The sequence below is a fragment of the Solanum dulcamara genome, chromosome 10, assembly GCF_947179165.1.
Source record: "Solanum dulcamara chromosome 10, daSolDulc1.2, whole genome shotgun sequence".
NCBI lineage: Eukaryota > Viridiplantae > Streptophyta > Magnoliopsida > Solanales > Solanaceae > Solanum > Solanum dulcamara.
In genome coordinates this window covers 55,728,145-55,749,443 of record NC_077246.1, presented here as the reverse complement: position 1 = coordinate 55,749,443, position 21,299 = coordinate 55,728,145, and the positions used below count along the sequence as shown (strand labels likewise).

General features: G+C 36.9%; 1 protein-coding gene across 1 annotated transcript; it reads right to left on the bottom strand.

The window, feature by feature from the left end:
- Positions 1 to 6,438: 6,438 nt before the first annotated feature.
- Positions 6,439 to 20,037, bottom strand: LOC129869817 (uncharacterized). The gene is made up of 5 exons (XM_055944419.1): positions 19,778 to 20,037; positions 10,120 to 10,235; positions 9,737 to 9,928; positions 8,536 to 8,650; positions 6,439 to 6,721 (listed from the first exon to the last, which is right to left on the bottom strand). Exons 1-5 carry the CDS (start codon positions 20,035 to 20,037, stop codon positions 6,439 to 6,441), a joined length of 966 nt encoding a protein of 321 aa, XP_055800394.1.
- Positions 20,038 to 21,299: the final 1,262 nt, after the last annotated feature.

Here is a 21,299-nt window from a genome sequence, read left to right as displayed (position 1 = left end):
TCTTTCCAGTTAGAACTGGAATGGGTTTTTGTACTTTCTTGATTACGAACCATGCTTGAAAGTCATTTGACTAAAAAAAGATTATGAATTTATCCTTCCAGTGAGAGTGGTGTTGACCAATGAAGTAGGGAGGTCGATTTGATGAGTGACCATGTTGAAAGATTGCACTAGGGATTTGATAATTAGTCATAGATCTTTTCTCATATGTGGTTAAACACTTCAAAGGGTGAGACCTTCTCTGATACCAAATGAAGGTTAAGAGGGAGAGTGAATTAAAATTATTTAGTTGACTTTCCAAGTAGTCTAGTCGACTTGACCTAAAAATTAATATCACAAATAACACAGTATATATAATTCATAAAGTAAATAGAGACAGGATGATTTTATACTGGTTCGGAACACTGATGTGGAGCCTACTTCCAGTTCCCTTTGGTTATAGGAGTTTTCTTTAGAGCTTTTTTGTAAATGGTGAGAGTACACATGAGTTCCATCTTGGCGAACCTTTAACTCTACCAAATGAGTCTTTTGCAGACACAACCTCTATCTGTATAATCTACACTATCCTTTTCTTTATTTTTTTCTTCTAAAATTGTATTTTTTGCAAGATTATAGAGTACTATGAAAGATGAAAGATGAAAGAAACTGATTAACTAAAAGTTCAAGTGAAGTTGTATAGTCTTCTTGATGGAGTCAAGAGGTCTTTTATATCTGGCTTTAGAGAAGTAGTTGTTATCTCTAATTGGGAAAACCCAATTGATTTTCATTTAATCAAGGATTTGTAATATTTCTTTGATTGAGTGTACATGTCCATATCAGATATGTCCATGTATTTCTTTTGTCGTGGGATATTTTGTGCTTTTCTGCCGTGTATAGAAACCTTCTTTTCTATGTAAGAAAATCTTTCATTTTCAAACTTTTGACTCTTGACGTCGTGGTGCTTTAGTTCTCCTTGATTGATCTTCTTGCCAACTAGAATCTTTTTTCCTTTGGCTCTCGATGTCAGCAAGGCGTGAATCCTCCTTGATTGGTTCTCGATTGATATTCCTTCCATACTGGTATTCTTTTTCCTTTTTGATTGCAGTCAATCAATCATCCATGTGAACTAGGTATACTGATTTTCCTGTATAAGTTAAGATTCAACTATTAGTCATTATACAAAACAACATTAGTGCTAACATGAGGCACCACATTGGACAATCTTACCATGAACTTCAACTGATTTGAGAGGATCGAGCGCAACCCCCTTCTTTTTTTTCGAGAGCTGTCGAGCATATGCCTTATTGAATTCCCTTACCCAAGTTAGGATATGAGGAATCCGGCCTCGAGTGAACCACTTGAAATTATTATATTGGATTGTACGTCATATATCTGGATACCAATCAACAACCCTATTAATAGATAGTCGCTTCTCCTCAAATATTTTGTGAAGATTAGACAACTTTAATCTTTTCATTCAATAGGGTGCAGTGATAGGGACTACCCGAGGCACCCCAGTAGACAAAGGATCATGGAGTTCTTTAGAATGCATCTCCGTACGGGTTCTCTTTAGAGCTTGTGCTGCAACTAAAGTAGGAAGTTGTGTCTAATAATGTGTGCATGGACAGGTGTGGATGCACCTTATTCCTGGTTTGGAGATTCATCATCCAACCAAGAAATACTCCTTGAATCAGAGTCATCACTGGAACGTTGCTCATCCAAAACTTTCTTCTTTCCCTTGCCTGTATCTTTCCCTTATTCACTCATACTCTTGGATTGGTCTTGAGTGGTGGGTTGGGTCCCACTCAATTCCTGAATAGTAATCCCCTTGGCTCGCTTTCGAGGTGGATTATTAATTTCATTATTATATCTATCCACATGAATCTTTGGACGAGCCATATCTGTAAAGTCAACACACAACAAGATACAATCGGGGTGAAGGGTTAGTCACAAAAAGATTTAACAATTCAGTACAACAGTGGGAAGAAAATAGTGGTTGAAGCTTGACAAAGAGTAAGGGTGAGTCGCTAAACAAGTTCGGCGAGCTAAGTCGTGCTCTCCAAATGTATCAGAGAAAGTTTCAAGCCTGAGTGGAGAAATTAGGCGAGCTAACTAATGGTGTTGGCGAGACGCCAACACCATCAGTGAGCTACCGGAAGCTCGCCATAATATTCAGAGAAAAATGCATACAAACATCAGGAAATTATAGAGAACATACCAATTTTGAGAGTTGCCAACACCTATCAAAATCTAAGAGAAACTCGCCAAAAGTGGCTGAGGTTTCAAGCAACACTTGAACAAAAATGGTGAGTAAGAGTGCCCTTTTTCCACTCGCATACCACTAGGCGAGCAAGAATTAGATCGTCAACACATACAAATTTGAATCCCACCTTAGATTTTCAACAATTCAGTCCAAACATGCAATAACAACCATATGAAACACAATTAAGCATAATCCTAGGGTACCCACATCACGAATTAACATATAGGTACTCATACTTCCCTACAATATGAACCAAACACAACAAAATGATATTTTGCCCTTAAGAATGACGCCACCCATCTATCATAAGGAACATTATTTCATTTCATGGACATAGGGTTACTTAGACTTCACCCATAGGACCATTTAGATTTCACCCATACGACCATTCAGCAAAATCCAATTACCCTTACTAAGCATGCCCACATTAAATAGACCCAATATGCAAAATACTCAAGGACCCAGAGACAATTCAAGAAAAAAATAGGGCTCCAATAAGGAATTTCAACAGTATCAACTAAGGATTTCAATTCTTCATTCACAATAGCATCAGGAAATAGTTTTAGTCCATGAACAAAATTAAACAAGTTACCTTGCAGACATAGATAATTATGATCAAGCTAAACTAACCTTTAAATTAGAGCAAAAAAATGAGAAGAAACAATAAATTCAGGAGACTTGATTCCACAATGCTGCACAATACAGAAATGGAGAAATGCAAAAGACTCAATGAATACTAAATAAGAGTGTGAAAATAATGAGGAAGAAGAAAATAGAGGAATTTGAAAAGTTAAGAATTTAAATGGGAAAAATGCCCTTTCACTGTTCAATGGCGGCCTTCTGTGCGATGAGGGACTAATGTCGCCGATTAATTGGTGAGCCGCCTTGTGAGAAGCGTTTTCGCCATGTGTGGTAGCCAGTCTTAATAAGGTGTGACTCAGTTGGGGAGCCCGATAGAGCTCACAAAGTCATGCACGCAGGTCGCCAAGAGGTCCCACCCTTACTAAAATCTTCAGCAATTCCTGAGCAGACTGAGCACATAAAAGGTGAGATGAGCTGAGTTCGCCTAACAAGTTAGTGACTAGCCAAATTGAATTTAACTCGCGAAAAAATCTACAGCTTCTAAGTATTCTGAGCACCCAAATAGCGAGCTGAGCCAAGCTCACCAACTAAGATGAGCGACTCGCTAAATGTGACACAACTCATCTTAACATGAATCTTGTGAGTGTTCTGAGTTCTAAAATGGGCGAGCCAAGATGAGCTCGCATAGACTGCTAGGCGTATCACCTTTTGAGCTACTAGCCCGCCAATTCTCCCTTTTTCATTGAAACTTAACTTTGACCTACACATTTAACACACATTATTGAAAATTAATGAAAAACTTAGATTACCTCCCAAGAAGTGCCTTGGTTTACATCGTGGCACGACGTGGACATGCATTCAAGCATCGTTCAAATACACCACACCGATTATCACAACACCTGGGCCATCTCTGAAATGCAACTTTAACCTTTGCCTATTGACTTTAAACATTGAGTCATCACTATTTTCAACTTTAATTGCCTCATTTTCAAACATAGAACCACCTTGAATGGGCCAGACCACTTTGATTTTAGCTTTCTAGGAAAGTCTTAAACTAGAATTATAGAGTAACACAAGATCACCTATTCTAAATTCCCGTTGAAGGATTTTGGCATTATTCCACTTCTTCATTTGCTCATTATAAGGGGATGATCTCTCATAAGCATGAAGATGAAACTCTTCCAAAGCATGAAGTTGGTCAAATCTATCTTTTGACGCAACCTCCCAATTCAAATGCATAGCCTTAAAGGCCTATAATGCCTTATGCTTAAGTTAAACCGGTAGATGACAAGATTTACAAAATACCAATTGATATGGCAACATACCAATCAGTGTCTTGTATGCAGTTCTATACGTCGATAAAGCATCATCTAACTTTCGAGACCAATCGATTTGATTTGCATTAACGGTCTTGTCCAAGATTTCTTTGATTTCCCGGTTGGACACCTTAATTTTTTACTTTTTTGTGAATGATAGGGCATGGAAACTTTGTGTTGTACTCTATATTTACTCAGCAGAGATAAAAATGAGCGGATGCAAAAGTGTGAACCACCATCACTAATAATTGCACGTGGAGTGCCAAACCTTATGAAGATGTACCATTTTAGGAATTAGACTACACTTCGCCCTTCATTGTTATGTAAGGCCACTGCCTCTATCCAGTTTGAAACGTAATCTACCGCAAACAATATATATTTGTTCCCATAGAAACCCAAAAAAGATCCTATAAAATCAATTCCCCAAACATCAAACAACTCAACCTCTGGAATAAGAGTGAGAGGCAGTTCATGTCGTCTTTTGGCATTGCTCACACTTCTTAACAAGAGAGTTGGCATCTTGATACAACATTAGACAATAATAGCCACTTTGGAGTACCTTAGCAGTTGTATGCACTCTACTATGGTGCCCACCAACTGATGACACATGGCAAGCATCAAGAATAACATATACCTTAACTTCTGAAACATACCTCCTAATCATATGATCTGCACACTCTCGAAATGGATAAGGCTCATCCCAAAAGTACTTATTACAATAAAAAAGAAACATTTTTCATTGATAGAAGTTCATCCCTTTGGGAAGAATCTCACACACCACATAATTGGCAAAATCAGCATACCATGGTTGAGATCTACTAGACACAACCATCACCGACTCAACAAGAAAATCCTCTTCAATATCTCATTCATCGGACACAACCATATTGGATTCAAGCCTCGATAAGCAGTCCACTACTTGATTCTCATAACCTTTTCGATCTTTGACTTCAAAATCAAATTCTTGCAATAATAACACCCCAATAATTCAAGAACGGCTTTGCATCCTTCTTAGCCATCAAGTAGCATATAGTAGAATGGTCGGTGTGTAACACCACCTTGTTACCCAAAAGATAGGCTCTAAATTTCTCAAAATCATACACCATGGATGACAATTATTGATTGGTGATGGTGTAGTTCTTTTGAGCCACATTTTAAGGTATTGCTTGCTTAATAGATTGGGTAAAATAAGTTGCCCTTCCGCTGGCCAAACACATCCCCCAAAGCTATGCCACTCATATCACATATTAGCTCAAAAAGAATACTCCAATCCAGAGCAACAATGATAGGAGCTGAAATTTGAACACATCGTGAAATAACCTCAACCTTTACTTGATCAACCTGAGCATCGTCCGTCGAAATTTTATGCCCCAATACAATACCTTTTTTACCATAAAGTGACATTTCTCCCAATTGAGAACAAGATTCGTTTCAACACATCTTTGTAAAACTCTTCCAAGATATTCAAGGAAAGCTTTGAATGTGTCTCTCACAACCGAGAAGTCATCCATGAAGATATTTATTGTGTCATCTACCATATCAGAAAAAATAGACAACATACACCTTTGAAACATCACGGTAGCATTACATAAACCAAAGGGAATATGCTTGAATGCAAAGTGTCATATGGACAAGTGAAGGTTGTCTTTTCTTGGTCTTCTGGAGCAATGGAGTTTTGATTATAACTTGAATAACCATCTAAGAAAAAATACCAGTTCGACCCACAAGTCTATCAAGCATTTGATCCATAAACGGCACAGGAAAATAATCCTTTTCAGTCCAAGCATTTAACTTTCGGTAATCCATACATACTCTCCACCCGGTTACCAACCTCATAGACACTAATTCATTCTTGTCAGGGACAATGGTCATACCACCTTTCTTGGAAACACATTGAACTGGACTTACCCTTTTGCTATTCGTAATGGGGTAGACAACACTCATGTCAATACACTTAATAATCTTTTTCTTAACAACTTCTTGCATTGGAGGATTCAAACTCTTTAGATGCTCAATACTTGGTTTACAATCACTAGCTAATTTAATTTTATGGGTGCAAATACTAGGAGGAATTCCCACAATATCGACAATCATCCACCCAATAGCTTTGACAAACCTTTTTTACACACTAATAAGTTCTTGAATTTTCCATTCAAGAAAATCCGCAATAATAATGTCAATGTGCTATTTGCACCCAAAAACACATAACAAAGATAGGAAGGGAGAACCATCAATTCAAGCTTTAGTGGTTCATCGATGGATGACTTTCCCAATGGAGTCTCTCTATTCTTTACATCAATATCACCCAAGACCCGAAAGAGCAGCCACAACTTCATCATAATTGTGGATTTTTTTCCTATCAATTTTCAACAACACAGTAGCCAATAATTCACCCATACTTGAAATTTCATTCACACTTGCAATCGCTTCATCAATCACGTTAATGACCGATATAACATGGAGGTCATTTGGTTGCTTCATCAATTTATAAACGTTGAAAGTAACTTCCTCACCATTTATTTGAAATTTCAATTCACCACTTTCCATATCAACAAGAGCTCTATCGGTATCCAAGAATGGCTTCCTGAGGATAATAGAAACCTCGGCATCAATCTCACAATCAAGAATTACAAAATCCACCAAAAAATAAAATTATCCACCTTTACCAAAATATCATAGAGGATTCTTATAGGATACTTGATGGATCGATCGGCCATAAGAAGATGCATTGTAGTTGGTTTAGACTCACCCAACCTAAGTTGTTTGAAGATAGAATAGGGAATCAAATTCATGACCGCCCCCAAATCACTTAGTGCTTTAGAAAATTGGTACATCCCAATCATACAAGGAATAATAAACTCACCCAAATCATCTTTATTTACAACCACGTTGCTCGACATAATAGCACTACAACTATGAGAGACCTCAATAGTTTCAAAATCCATGCTCCTCATTTTAGCCACCAATTCCTTCATAAATTTTGTATAACTGGACATATCTAGCAATGCCTGCACCAAAGGAGGATTTATAGAAAGAGTTTTGAAGATGGAAAGAAATTTTTGGAATTTTAAGTCCTTATCCTTCTTCTTCAATATTTGAGGGAATTGTGACTCTGGGTCAATATTTCCATACATTATGCATTATTGTTCTTTGTATTAGCCTCTGTATTACTAGGGAGACTCTTTTTTGGTCTCGGATTCAAGTGAGTAGAAATTTGACCAATTTGTGCTTTGAGTTGCTTGATATAAACGAATGAGAGGTCACTGTTTGGTTCAGTGAGTAGAAATCAACCTTCATCTCCTTGAGTACTTTATCTGATCCTTCCACTTTGTTTGGATGTGTGCAAGCATATCCTGGTCTAGAAACTTTCATGGTCAGCATTTGGCTCCTTAGGATTTGGACGGTCATGACGAGGCACATAATGATCTGTATCACCATCGCTTTCTCTCCAGTTTGTACCTCTATCATACCAATGCCTTTTCCTTTCTCTCTAACTAACATCTCGATCTTTGTTCCAACCTTGATTCCTATCTGGCGTGGGGTAGCTCGGACGAGAACCCCTCGCTTGGTTCGCTAAAATTTGTACCTCTTTATTATATGTCACATCAAACTTAACATCATTCGGGCTCAACCCACTATTAGAACCAACCACATTCACGGTCTTATAACCGTCACCCATGACATGTTTTGACAACAAGTCAATTTGGGTCATCATCTTTGCCATATTTTCATCATGTTCATGATTCTTATCCAAATGATCTTTGGTCAGCCCGATATTGAGAGGAGACACATGATCCTGTCTTGTGTGCCATGCATGGTTTATCTTTGTCAGCTCATCAAGCTATGTTGATTCTACAACAAATGGTTGGCTTTAAAACAAATGTTTGACGTATAATTCCACCTCGAATGACTTAATCAGCCACTCCTTTATTCATAGTATCAAGACTCCAATAGAAATATTGCAACACAACATTATTTGTAACCTATGAGTAGGACATTGTAAGAGCAACTTTTGGGACCTCAACCACATTTCATGAATTGGCTCACCATCCTTGCTTGAAGTTTTGAATGATGTCCCTCAATTTCAACATCTTCGAGGGAGGGAAAAATCTTTCATAGAATGCCTCTGTTAGCTCCTCCTAATAAGTAATAGAGTCCCTAGGTAGCTCAACTAACCACTTTGTCATTTTCCCCATTAGAGAAAAGGTAAACAACCTCAAATGGATGGACTCTTGAGAGATGTTCTTGAAGGAGAATGGACCACACACATGCAAAATTTTTTGAATGTAATCATGAGGGTCTTTATTAGCAAGTTCCCCGAAGAATCCTTTCATCTGTAGAAACTTTAGAATCATACCGGTCACGTGAAAGATCACATTGCCCACAGTTGGGAGTAACCTTCTGGCACTAGAACTGTCCATTTGGTCAACATTGACATCATTCAAGTTTCCCATGTTGGTATTTTGGCTATGTAGACTAGAGGTGTTACTTCCGTGAAAGCTCATATCTTCACCTAAGAAGAATGAAAACAAGAAAACAATAGTAAGGGAGTTCTAATACAATCAAACTAGATAACAAGCAAACTTCAATAAATGAACTCTAATCACTGGTTTCTGGCAACAACGTCATTTTTTATAATGCTCAAGTATACCTCTAATGATTCAAGGTATAGGAAATCATTAGCAAGTATAAACCTAATGTATAAGTTCAGTATCAAATTCCCCAAGGAATGGTATTAAAACGAATTCGAATATGAAGTATGAAAGTGTTCTAACTTCTTGTAGAGTCGAAATAAAGAAAATATAACATAATGTAAATTGGTAAATTTCAATTATCAATAATGAGATTTTACTAGTCTATCATCAATGAGATCAATGATCACAGACTTTAAACAAGTAAAGGAGGGACTTCTAGGGGAGGTGCGTAGTTAGACTCATAGTTTGAACAAGGGTAAAAGTACAGCTCAATATAGTTAATTATCGATGAGTAGGCTAGATTAAACAAACATTCGACATGCATCTTTCGATCACTAATCTGCTTTCCATGAAAGCTCTCTCAAACCTATACATGGGTAATAGTACAAATTAATCCAAATGGTAGAACAATTCCTTCTCTCTCAAGAAATTCACAATTGACTTGCGTCAATGGATATTCATTAATTCACCTGCTTCATACAACCTTCTCAAGCAAATATGAAGATATAAAGTAGAACTAAGTTTGCAACTTTAATTCATAAGTGAAAACATGTTGAATTGATAAAACCCATCTGAAATTAACGAAGTATTGAGCTAGTACATAAAATCCAAGTTCTAAACTAGGATTCAACTATATTAGCACCCCCTAGAAGGCAGGGAGTTTAACTATACATTGCAAAATCGAAGAGAATTATACCGAAATAGTTGTCTCTCATAAGTTTCAGTTGAATTACACTTCAATATGAAGTATCCAATGCAAAAATCCCATATTCCACCAAAAACAAAGTTCAAAATCCCAATGAGTTGGAAGGTTCTATTCTCAGAATTCAGAGCAGTGTTAAGATGCCAATTTATCTTTCTTTAGAATTATTTATACCTTCCTCAAAATGTGGTAGAAAACTCACGTCTGAACCATTTCTGCGACATTAGTTGTGCTCGCCGAAGGGTTCGACGAGTCTCCAAGGGGAACATCTTCTCGCTTTTCAGGTGCTCTAGCTCTTCAGCATTCAGATCTCTTTTGGTGAGCTTGAACGATCCCGCATACCAGGTTAGCGAGTCGCCATTTGGAGCTCTGACTAGCCTTTTTTCTGCGTTTTCTGATCAGGAATCTCTGAAGTTTTTAGCGAGCTCAGTCGAGCTCAGGTTCCTGTTCGGCGAATTGACATCTTCACTCTTTTCTCGTCGCTTCGCCACTACTTCTGAGCAAAATTTTCAGTATACTTTTGCGAGCTCGATCACTTTAGCCTTTCCCATATTTTAGGATGCTTGGGCGATCAAGGGGATCAACTTGGCGAATCTCCAAGTGCTCCTTTGCGAGTAACAACCTTCTTTTTCACTATTTTTTCAACTTCTTGGCTTCTTTTTGCAATGTAGTGTCTTTGCCTTGTCCTTAATCCTTTATATCTACAAATAAACACTTTAATGTCAGTTATGGACACAATATAGGCAAAGAGGACACTATTTCATTAAATAACAAGCCCTAAATGAGTCAAAATTTCTGAGTCATCACACCTCTGATTATATAAAGCCCTCTGATTATATAAAGCTCTAACGGAGCCATCTGAATGTTGTAATGATAAATCTAACTTGTCTACATGTTAAGCCTGGTTTTACACTATACAAGAATATTCCAGTTATACCCAACCAACTGAAAAGGAGGTCTTTTAGGTGAAAGCAGAAATCGTTTTAAACCAGAAAATGACCATCTGGCATAAAAGACTCGTGGAAAACTGAAGTTTCCTTAACAAGTTAAAAAGTAAAGGACAAAGTCATCACGGCACTAGAATCTCAGTTTTAGGAATAACAAACATAAATGGCATAGTGAAACAAAACTATTTCAAGTAATTAGTCACGTTGCATATTTATTAATATGCTGTTGCTAACGTAGGTATGGTATGATAAACTTGGAAAACAATATAAGTCTTTCGGGTAGTAATTAGGCACGTTTGATCAGTGGAGTGACATTCTTTCTATCCAATGTGCCTCTCTCATTGCACTTGATTTATGTGGGGTTGATTTCCCCGATATTCAATCCACTATTAATTATTATTTCACGAAGTCATTTTAATTATTTTTTATTCTAATTTTTTTTAACTATTTTTATTTTATTTTTTGAGATAATATCTATTAACTGAGTGACAAAAAATCAACTCAATTTATATGGTAGCCTAGAACTTCTAATAAATGAACAACACTTTTTCGAATCAAAACTCCAATTATGTGCAAAATGAATAAAAGATGAGAATTGGAGTTTTTCCCCTCCGCGTGAGAAACGTCTGTGCTCCAATATTTGATACGAAAGGTGTGGATCTTTATTTAGGGATGATTGATGTCTTAACAGAAAAATTAAGGCATAATACATAAATATGTCATTTAACATTGTTTCGATACTGATATTTATGCATTCTAATTTTGGATGTAGCAAATAAATACTTAAACTTGTATAAAATTGAACAAGTAGACACACATGTCCTACGTGGCATAATACATGTAGGACGCCACATAGGACACAAAATTGCCATGTAGGGAGTCACGTTGGATGAATGTGTCTATTTGTTCAATTTTATATAAGTTTAAGTGCATAGTTATGCACACTCAAAATTGAAGAATCTAGATACCAACTGAAACCAAGTTAAATGACATATTTATTTATTATGCCAAATATTAAATGATGATCAAAAGGACAATTAGTTAGGCATGAAAACGGTTTAAAGCAGGTACCAACTCAACACTTTTGGTACGACTTATCTGTTATAAGTCATTACCATAAAACTCAGTTTGGCCATTTGCCATAATTAAGTTTATTGTAGTTTTTCTTAATTAAAAGCAGCGACAATTAAGTAAAATGAAATCATAAATATTATACTTTTCACATGGACTCTGGGGGTGGGGCAAAATTTAAATTTTGTTAAAAGTTATTCTAATGAATTTTAAATACTTTCTTAATAATACTAACAAAATAAGAAAAAGAATAAGTAAATTATACAATTATGATAAGCAGATTGTTTGACCAATCATTTTAAAAAGTGTTTTTAAGTGTCAAAATAAAAAAATAACAAGTAATTACATGTTTTACTCTAAGAATTGCTTAAACAAAGATTTTTCTTAAAATATTTATTATGAAAGCCTTTGAAGTTACGTGAGGAAAAAATATTAACTTGTATTTTTTCTGTCAATAGCTTAATTATTCCAGATGGGGAGGGGAGAAATAAAGAAAAAGAATGTTTGAAAAATGGAAAAGTTGTTAACCTAAAAATAGTACAGTTAAACTTATATGAGGTAAAAAGCATGCATCTTAATTTAATCCTAAAATCCATCAGTGACCTCCTAAAGTTGACACCAACTTTCACTTAGACACCTAAATCAGGAGATGTTCATTTTAGACACCATATGTAAGGGTCGAATGTGTCATTTTGACACTTTTTTGACAATCACCAAAATATATTAAGTGTGTGTAATGCACTTGCCTGACGTGTCAAAAGCAGCGAATTAAATAAAGACACGTGGCATATATATCAAAAATAATTATCAAACAATGACTTTTGAATAGAAAAACTGACCAATAATGTGATGACACATGGCATTTTTAAAATCCAAATAATAATTTTTTAAAAAATAAAAATTAACACCTATTAACCCCCACCCACCCCGCCGTCATCTTCTCCAACCCCACCCACCCCAACCCCAACCCCCCTCACCCCGTCGTTATCTTCTCCAAACGATCGTGTATAGGTTATATGTCACTCAGATTACTGCAGGACAAAGATTTGCTGGTAATCCTATTTTTTCTTGTGTTTTAATTTGGTGTTCATAGATTTTTTTTTTGTGTTCAATTTTCAGATAGGATTGGTTAAATTTTGGTGTATCAAATCTGTGGGTCGTCGCCAAGAACTTTGAATTTACAAGATTTGAGGAAAATTCTTGATCTTGGTCGAAAACTAAATCAGTTATGAAAATTATTCATTTTTTGATGGGATGTAACAATTTCAATTGATGGTGGGGGGTCATGATATATTGATTTCTTGAGAAACCATAAAAAGTTTACATAAAAATTTGGAATGCGTGCATTTGACTGATGCTTTCATGTCAATTTATGATGACAAAAATGGAGAATGCTAAAAATGAAGAAGAAGAAGAACAACAAAAAAAAATTTAAAGAAAAAACAGCTTCTACGCGCCTCAGATAGGTGGAAAATATGTGAGGTGCCAACTGTGTAAAAAGTGTCAAAATGACACATTCGATCCTTACATAAGGTGTCTAAAATGAACATCTCTTGGTTTAGGTGTCTAAGTGAAAGTTGGTGCCAACTTTAGGAGGCCACCGATGGATTTTCCTATTTTAAATTCGTTAGATTTGGTGATTTACCAAATAAATGATTTAAAGAGAAAACAGAGAATATAGATCTAAGAGGTCATTTGGTGTAAGGATAAAAATAAATAGTCCTGGGATAACAAATAATATTGGATAAAATTTTAGTGTCTTGTTTGGCTGTAAAGTTTGGGATAACTTATCACACCATTTATACCATAGTGATGGAATAAGTTATCCCATATACATAGTGGGATAACTTATCCCAGGATAGCTAACCCCAAGATAATTAATCGCGAAAAAACTTGTTACCAACCAAACAACTCCTTAAGTGTTATAGAATAACTTCTTGAACAAGTAAAGTCAAATAAAGAGTGAGAGCAAGATTTCTAATTTTTTGGTGTAACAATGAACGTCTACGAGAGATAAGCCTCTGGTTCGAGGATATCTCGACACAGATTTTCTAGATCCAAAGTAAAATAAAACATAATGCTCCAAAGAAAGAGTATTGATATTGTATTGGTAGGATTCAGAGTGACATTACAAATGTATGAAGAAAACTATTTATAGATTACAATAGTATGGTGATTGTCAGTAGAAAATATACCTACTCAACCCTATGGTACTAAATCTAATGAAAGAATGCTAGTAATAATGTCGATAGTATTGCCAACTAATATTTCTTAAATGCTCAAATCTGTATGGGGATCGTTCGTGCACCTTGCCTTTTTAACACTATACCATTGTCTCGTTATCCACATCACTAGGATTCGATATCTCTTTCGACCATAGCACATATCCTCTTCCTATCCTGAGGATGCCTTCTCAAATTTATGGCTTGCTTCTTTGTGTCTCTACCCGATTGTACCCTATATAAATAGTCCCTCCACTTTTTGTGGTGAAGCTATTCGCGTCCGAAAACCAGGGAAAGAGACCCATTCAATTTCTAGTAGCAACTTTGAAGAGATGCCTCACTCTCTGCAATGAACGTCCTATCTTATTAAATGTCTTTGCCACCTGTCGTTTGGTTGTGATTTCGTAAATGTTGGGTATAATCATGACCAACTTTCCAATATTTTTTTATAAATACATTATATTTGGATTTATCTTGAACTCTATATCTCATTAGATTTTCTCTTGAATTCCTTGTCATTTTCCATCTTGCTATCCATCGTCTTTCAAAACCTCGTAAGGCCGTATATTTCCCTTCTATCTCTTTGTAGATTCTTTATTTTCTAAGATGTCTTCTTTAGATACTCAAATAGAAGCTGGGGAAACCATATCTTATATTCCTCTAAAAAATTGCTTTTCAACAACCCTTCTGAAACAACAGCTTCTGGAGATGTAGATGCCAATCCTCCAATTGAGTTTCTTCTTCCCCGAAATAAATTGAATTTCGAATGAGATTGTAATATTTTCACAATTTTTTATCACAACAATGTCTCTAGGATCTGATACATTCTCTATTCTTTTTGGGATATGTGAGGACCTACCCGCTATTAAGGTCAATTGTGGTGAAGCTCCATTTCCATGATTTTGGAAAACATGTCCACACCTGAAGTCGGCTACATAGGTGTTTACACATATACTCTTACTATGTGATTTGGCCACCCTTCAATTTTTGAAATCATTATCTAACTCTTTCAAAATTATGAGAGCTCTCTAGGCAAGTTGCTCCCACCATCTAGAGGGTGGCGTGCTGCCTCTTAGCCTTATCCATAGCTTTGGATCTTCTATTTACCATCAAGCAGTTTGTCTTACGTTATTTCTCTTGTGTTGCCAAGAGGGGTTAGTGACTATCACTTGTTGGGGTAGGAAAGGCATCCTCTCTAGTCTTGATGAAAAAGAGAGAGCATGGATAGAGAGGTACATATTTTTCTATACCAAAGATATTCTCCTAGGTGTCAACCTTCTGGAATCATGAAAATTTTATCATAAGTTGCTTCTCTCAATACTTTTGGTTTTCGTGTTTTTGTATTTTCTTTCTTTAAGGATTCTTTAATTTGTGTCTTACTTTTTCAACCCAACATTGGGTGTCTTTTGATGTTGACATTGGCATCTAGGCTTGAGTCCAAAAGATCTTGGATTCCACAACCATGAAAAATCATAGTTGGAGATTTATCTCTTCAAAAAAGTTTGAAATCTCAAAGATCAAAGTTTGAACCCTCAAATTCCACTTTTTATTTTTCATCTTCTTGTGACCTTGACTTTTCTTCTATTTGGAATCAAGGTTTGCTCATCTTCTCCTAAATGTTTTCTCAAAACCCCCCAAAGGACCTAACTTCGTTGTTTCCTAGGCGTACGTGGGAAAAAAGAAATAAAATCTCAAGTAAAGAAATTTCAACTAATCTAGCATTTGCTTGTAATGACCTTGAAGGTTATTTTTGGAAATATTTATAAAAATGATCATTTTACTCTTCTCGATAATTGCCCTGAGTCATATTTGATTAATTTGTGATGATGGCTTTGGAAATTCTTTGAAAAAGTTGTGATTTTTGGAAGTTTTGAATTTTAAGAATCTTAAGTTGTCAAATAGTGCTTTTTGAGGTCTTTTGGAGTTTCACATCTCAAAATGGGATTCTGTCGATTCCATCAGCTTTAAAATAATGAAATTAGTTTAGGAGAGTTTTCAGTTTTAGAATTGGGGTTATATCGTGGATTTGAGGTCCTAACCTAGAAGTTGTTGAGTTTTTGGCCTTAGAGTTGGCTTTGCTCAACATCAAGAGTTTGAAATCTTGAAACAGATTTTAACGATTCCACTGGACCTAAGAGGTGATTTTAGACCTAGGTGAGGTCTTGGTTGAATTTTTAGAGGTCCCGAAATTGTTTTGATATTTTTGAACCTTAAGTTAGTTTAGTTACGACTAAACCAGTTCCGAATCAAGGAGAACTCGAATTTGAATTTTGATGATTTTAATGAGTTTGGAACATCAAAATTAGTAGGGTAACATATGTGATTTATGTGTATGGGGTTCTGAATGAATCACAAGGGTCCATTCCATGATTTTTATGTTATGTGTTGATTTGCTGTATTGGGTTGCTACTGGCCTCATTGCTGAACCATTTGCCACTAGCACATGGCAGCCATCCGCACTCAAGAAAACAAACAGGTATATCTCGGCTTAAAAATCACGCCCTCGGCCGCCAAGGCCACTGTCAACAACCCTATAAATGAAACAACTTCTCCCAACAATTCATATAAAGTAATAGCAACCTAACACACAAGTCCTAATTGGCCTGTCGAGGCCACCATGATGTCTATACCGAAACTAAAGGCAAGTATATATAAGGACAATACATCAAATAGCTAACAAGCCTCAACAACCCAACAAACTAGACCAACATGGCCATAACAAAGTTATACAACCCACACACTTGTCTGCAAGCCTCTAAGAGTAGTAAAGCTTAGTGGGACAAAGCCTGGCTTACCCAAACAAAATATATACAACAAAAGGTAACAAACCTGCAAATTCTGGCAGCTCCGAAAGAAAGAGGCTAGCCAATCTGCTAGAAGTCAACCCTGCAGCGGAGGAGGTCTATCCGATCATTTGTCAGGACCTGCAGGCATGAATGCAAAGCCCCCAGGAAATGGGGCATCAGTACAAAATAATATATCGAATAGGAAAGACCATAAACTATGAGCATGTATCATAATATACTAAGAGTAATCAGATAAATGAATCAAGATTGAGATAAGCATACTAACTTGCTTCAGAATCTAAACATACAAAAAATAATCAAACAACAACCTGACCAAGTCCCCCATAAGCTCAGTAGGTACAAACAACAACCAACACTACCTACCTAGGCCCCCAGAAGCCCAGAAGGTGCCAATACAGTCTATATACCCCTATCGGTAGTCCCCTAGCCCCGTAGGCAGTCACATATCCCTCTTAGGCAATAATATAGCCCCATAGGAAGCACATAGTTCTTTTAGGCATCAATATAACCTCATAGTCAACTCATAGCCCTCTTGGCAATAGCATAGCCCCTTAGGCAACATATAGCCTTCTCAAGCATCAGTATAGCCCCATTGGCAACTCATAGCCCTCTTAGGCAACACGATAGCTCTATAAGCAGCACATAACCCTTTTAGGCAATAATCACATTCCTGCATCTAACCACACTAGAACTAAGGGAAACAACAACAATTCAATAGGCTAAAGGCGAGCAATTAAGATATAAGCAACCTATACAAATAATCTCTAAGTTGTGCCTAATATAGGGCTGCTACTAACAGAATATTAATCCCGACAAAGGAGGATAACAACTACTCAGGCATCTAACAACCAACAATCTTGCCTACAAGTATAAAAATGATAACAATACCTTCTCATATTGCCTCTAAAGCTTTACGGAAGCATGTCGAAGGAAGGAAATAGCCAACATACCTTTTATGATGAACAGCTTCCCAAGTCAGCTTTTCTCTATTCTTATTTTTCCACAATACTTTAACCGAAATCATATCTTTTATCCTCTATTTATGTACCTGTCTATCTAATATGGCAACTGGAGTTTCCTCATAAGATAGCTCCTATGTGATATGAACATCCTCCATTGGGACAACCCGAGAAAGGTCTCCTATGCACTTTTGTAGCATCGACACATGGAAAGTCGGATGAATAGATTCTAGCCTCGAAGGAAACTCTAACTCATAAGCCACTCATCCTACCCTCTGCATGATCCGGTATAGCCCAATGAATCTTGGGCTATGATTTCCCTTCTCCACTTTCTATTCTACTAAGTCTGGTCCAATCAACCCTGATTCACCTACCTCGAACCATCCAATAGGGGATCTACATTTTTGCCCATACAGAGCCTCATAGGGTGTCATCCTGATGTTAGAATGATAACTATTATAGTATGCAAACTCAATAAGAGGTAAGTGGTCATCCCAATTTTCCTTAAAATCAAGCACACATACTCGTAACATATCCTCAAGCGTTTGAATTGTGCGATTAGCCTGGTCATCTGTCTGAGGGTGAAAGGTTTTACTCAGATTAACTTGTTTCCCCAAGCCTTTCTGGAAAGACTTCCAGAAGTTAAAGGTATATTGTGCTCCTTTATCAGAGATTATAGATACTGGGACACTGTATAGCCTAACAATCTTTCTAATATAAAGCCCTGCATAGTCTTTAACTGTAAAAGTAGTTTTGGTTGGTAAAAAGTGGGCCAATTTTGTTAGCTTGTCAATAATTACCCAAATAGAATCAAACATACGACGTGACTGGGGTAATCTAGTAATAAAATCCATTTAATTGCTTCTCACTTCCACAATGGAATGGCTATCTCCTGGATAAGCCCAATGGGCTTTTGATGCTCAACCTTGGCAGTTAGGACACTATGCGACAAAATCAGAAATGTCCTTCTTCATCCTGTGCCACCAACATATACCTCTAATATCATGGTACATCTTAATCGAATCTGGGTGTATAGAATAATGATAATGATGTGTATCTACCATAATCTAATATCAAAGCCCTGCAACATTCAGAGGAATCCATCTCCTATTATATAAAAGTATAAATACTCCTTATCTTGAGCCTTGGTTCTAAGCGGCTCCAAGCTAGGATCCTCACACTGTCGTGCCTTTATCTCAATAACTAGAGATAATATGGATGTGCCCTGAACTGTGATCCTACTACCATTTGCCTCTAGTAATATGACTTCCAAGCTAGCTAACTGATGAATATCTCGAGCTAACCTGTACCTCTCAACACTTAAATATGATAAACTACCCATAGATCTATGACTGAGGGCATCGTCTACCACATTCGTCTTCCCTGGATGATATAAAATATCTACATGAAAGTCTTTTAGTAACTCAAGCCATCAACATTGTCATAGATTTAACTCCTTCTACCTAAAGATATATTGAAGGCTCTTATGATCTGTGAAGATATCAACATGATTGCTATATAGATAGTGTCTCCAATTGTTTAACGCAAGCACAACTACCGCCCACTCCAAATCATGGGTCAGATAGTTCTTCTTATGCTTCCTCAATTGCCTTAAAGCATATTCGATCACCTTACCATGTTGCATTAGACCACGTCCCAACCCAACACCAGAAGCATCATAGTACGCTGCATAGACCTTTGAACCCTCAGATAAGGCTAGACCTAGTGTTGATGTCAACGTGTCCTTCAGCTCTTAAAAATTATGCTCGCAAGCCTTCATCCACTAAAACTTACCTGCTTTCTGAGTCAACTTTGGTAGTGGTTCCGAAAGTGAAGAAAACCCCTCCACGAACCCCACCAAGTCTTCACTTCCTCAATCTTTTATATATCCACCATAATGCCTTCATCTGATACAATATTGCCTAAGAAAGCCACAGATTGCAACCAAAACTCACACTTAGATAACTTTGCATAAAGTTTTTTATCTCAAAAAACCTGAAGGACTGCTCACAAATAATCTGCATGTTCATCTTTTGAACATGAATATACCAAAATATCCAATAAATACGATCATGAACAGTTCTAGATGCGGACTGAATATGCTATGTCTTAGGTCCATGAACACTGTTGGGGCATTAGTCAATCCAAAAGACATCACCAAGAATATAAAGTGTCCATATCTGGTTCTAAAAGCTATCTTAGGAATGTCTTCCTCCCAAAATTGTACCTGATGGTACCTTGATCTCAAATCAACCTTTGTGAAGCACTTAGCACCTTGCAACTGATCAAACAAATCATTGATCCTCATAAGGGGATACTTATTTTTTATAGTCGCCTTATTCAACTGTTGGTAATCGATACATATTCTTAGTGAGCCATCATTCTTTCTCACAAATAACACTGGTGCACCCCAATGTGAAGCACTAGGCCTGATAAAGCCTTTCTCCAGTAAGTCTTTCAGTTGATCCTTCAACTCATTTAGCTCAGCAAGAGACATTATATAAGGAGGGATAAATATGAGTTGTGTACCTGGAAGCATAGCAAAATCAATTTCCCATTCTGAGGAATACCAAGAAGCTCATCTGGAAATACGTTTGGAAACTCATTAACCATCAAAATCGAATGGAGAGTTGGTGGTTCTGCATCTATATCCTGAACGTGCATAAAATTATAAATACAACCCTTTATAATCATCATCCTTGCCTTAAGATAGGAAATAAACCAACCTTTCAGCATTGTCATACTACATATCTATTCTCGAACTTCCTTTTCTGGAAAGTGGACTCTAATAATATTTTTCCTACACTCAACATTACCATAGCAAGATGCTAGCAAGTCCATACTCATGATGATGTCGAAATCGATAATCTCTAACTTTACTAGGTCTACAGAGGTCTGATAGTCGATAATTTCTATCGTACAACCTCGATAGACTCTCTTGGAAATAATAGACTCACCAACTGGTGTAGACACGATAAAGGATCGATTTAATGACTCTACTATGATACCCAACTTCCTGCAATAACTAGAGTAATGTAGGATAGAGTAGATCCGGGATCTATCAAAGCATAAACATAATGGGAGTAGACAATCAATGTACCTATCATAACATCTAGTGACGAATCTGAGTTCTGTCTGTCAGTAAGTGCATATGTACTATTTTGGCCAATACAAGAACTAGATGCTCCCTCTCTACTTCTACCTCTACCTGCCAAAGTCTAGGGTCCCCTCCTTGTAGACTATGCCGATGAGGAAAAACCTACTACTGACCCTATCGGCTGACCAGTACCACCCTGACCTATGGTTGGACAGTTCTTTTATCCATTTCCCTTCTGTCCACAAGAGTAACATCCCGTGAAACCCTATTTACACCTCCTAAAATGCATCCTACCGTAAGTAGCACAGCAAGGTGGGGCTAGACTAGCCTGGCCTGAACTTCTCTACTGCTGAGAGCTTGATGCTCATGAACCATCACCTGGGCCAGAATTTCCCGAAGATCATGTCTACTACCATGGAACTGCTGTGGTGGAGGTCTAGGTGGTCTACTAGAATATTGGGGTCTGGGACCACCTTGAAACTATCCATATGAACCAGTAGTCTTAGCCTTCTTCTGCATCTCTTTCTCGAACTTTTTACTAATATAATGCTAATGTCATCAGTCCTCAATGTATTGTGCAAAGGCCTGAATTCATGATATATCCATATTATCATTTAGTGAGGCGGTAGAAAAACCATCGATATAGTCTTAATCAAACCCTC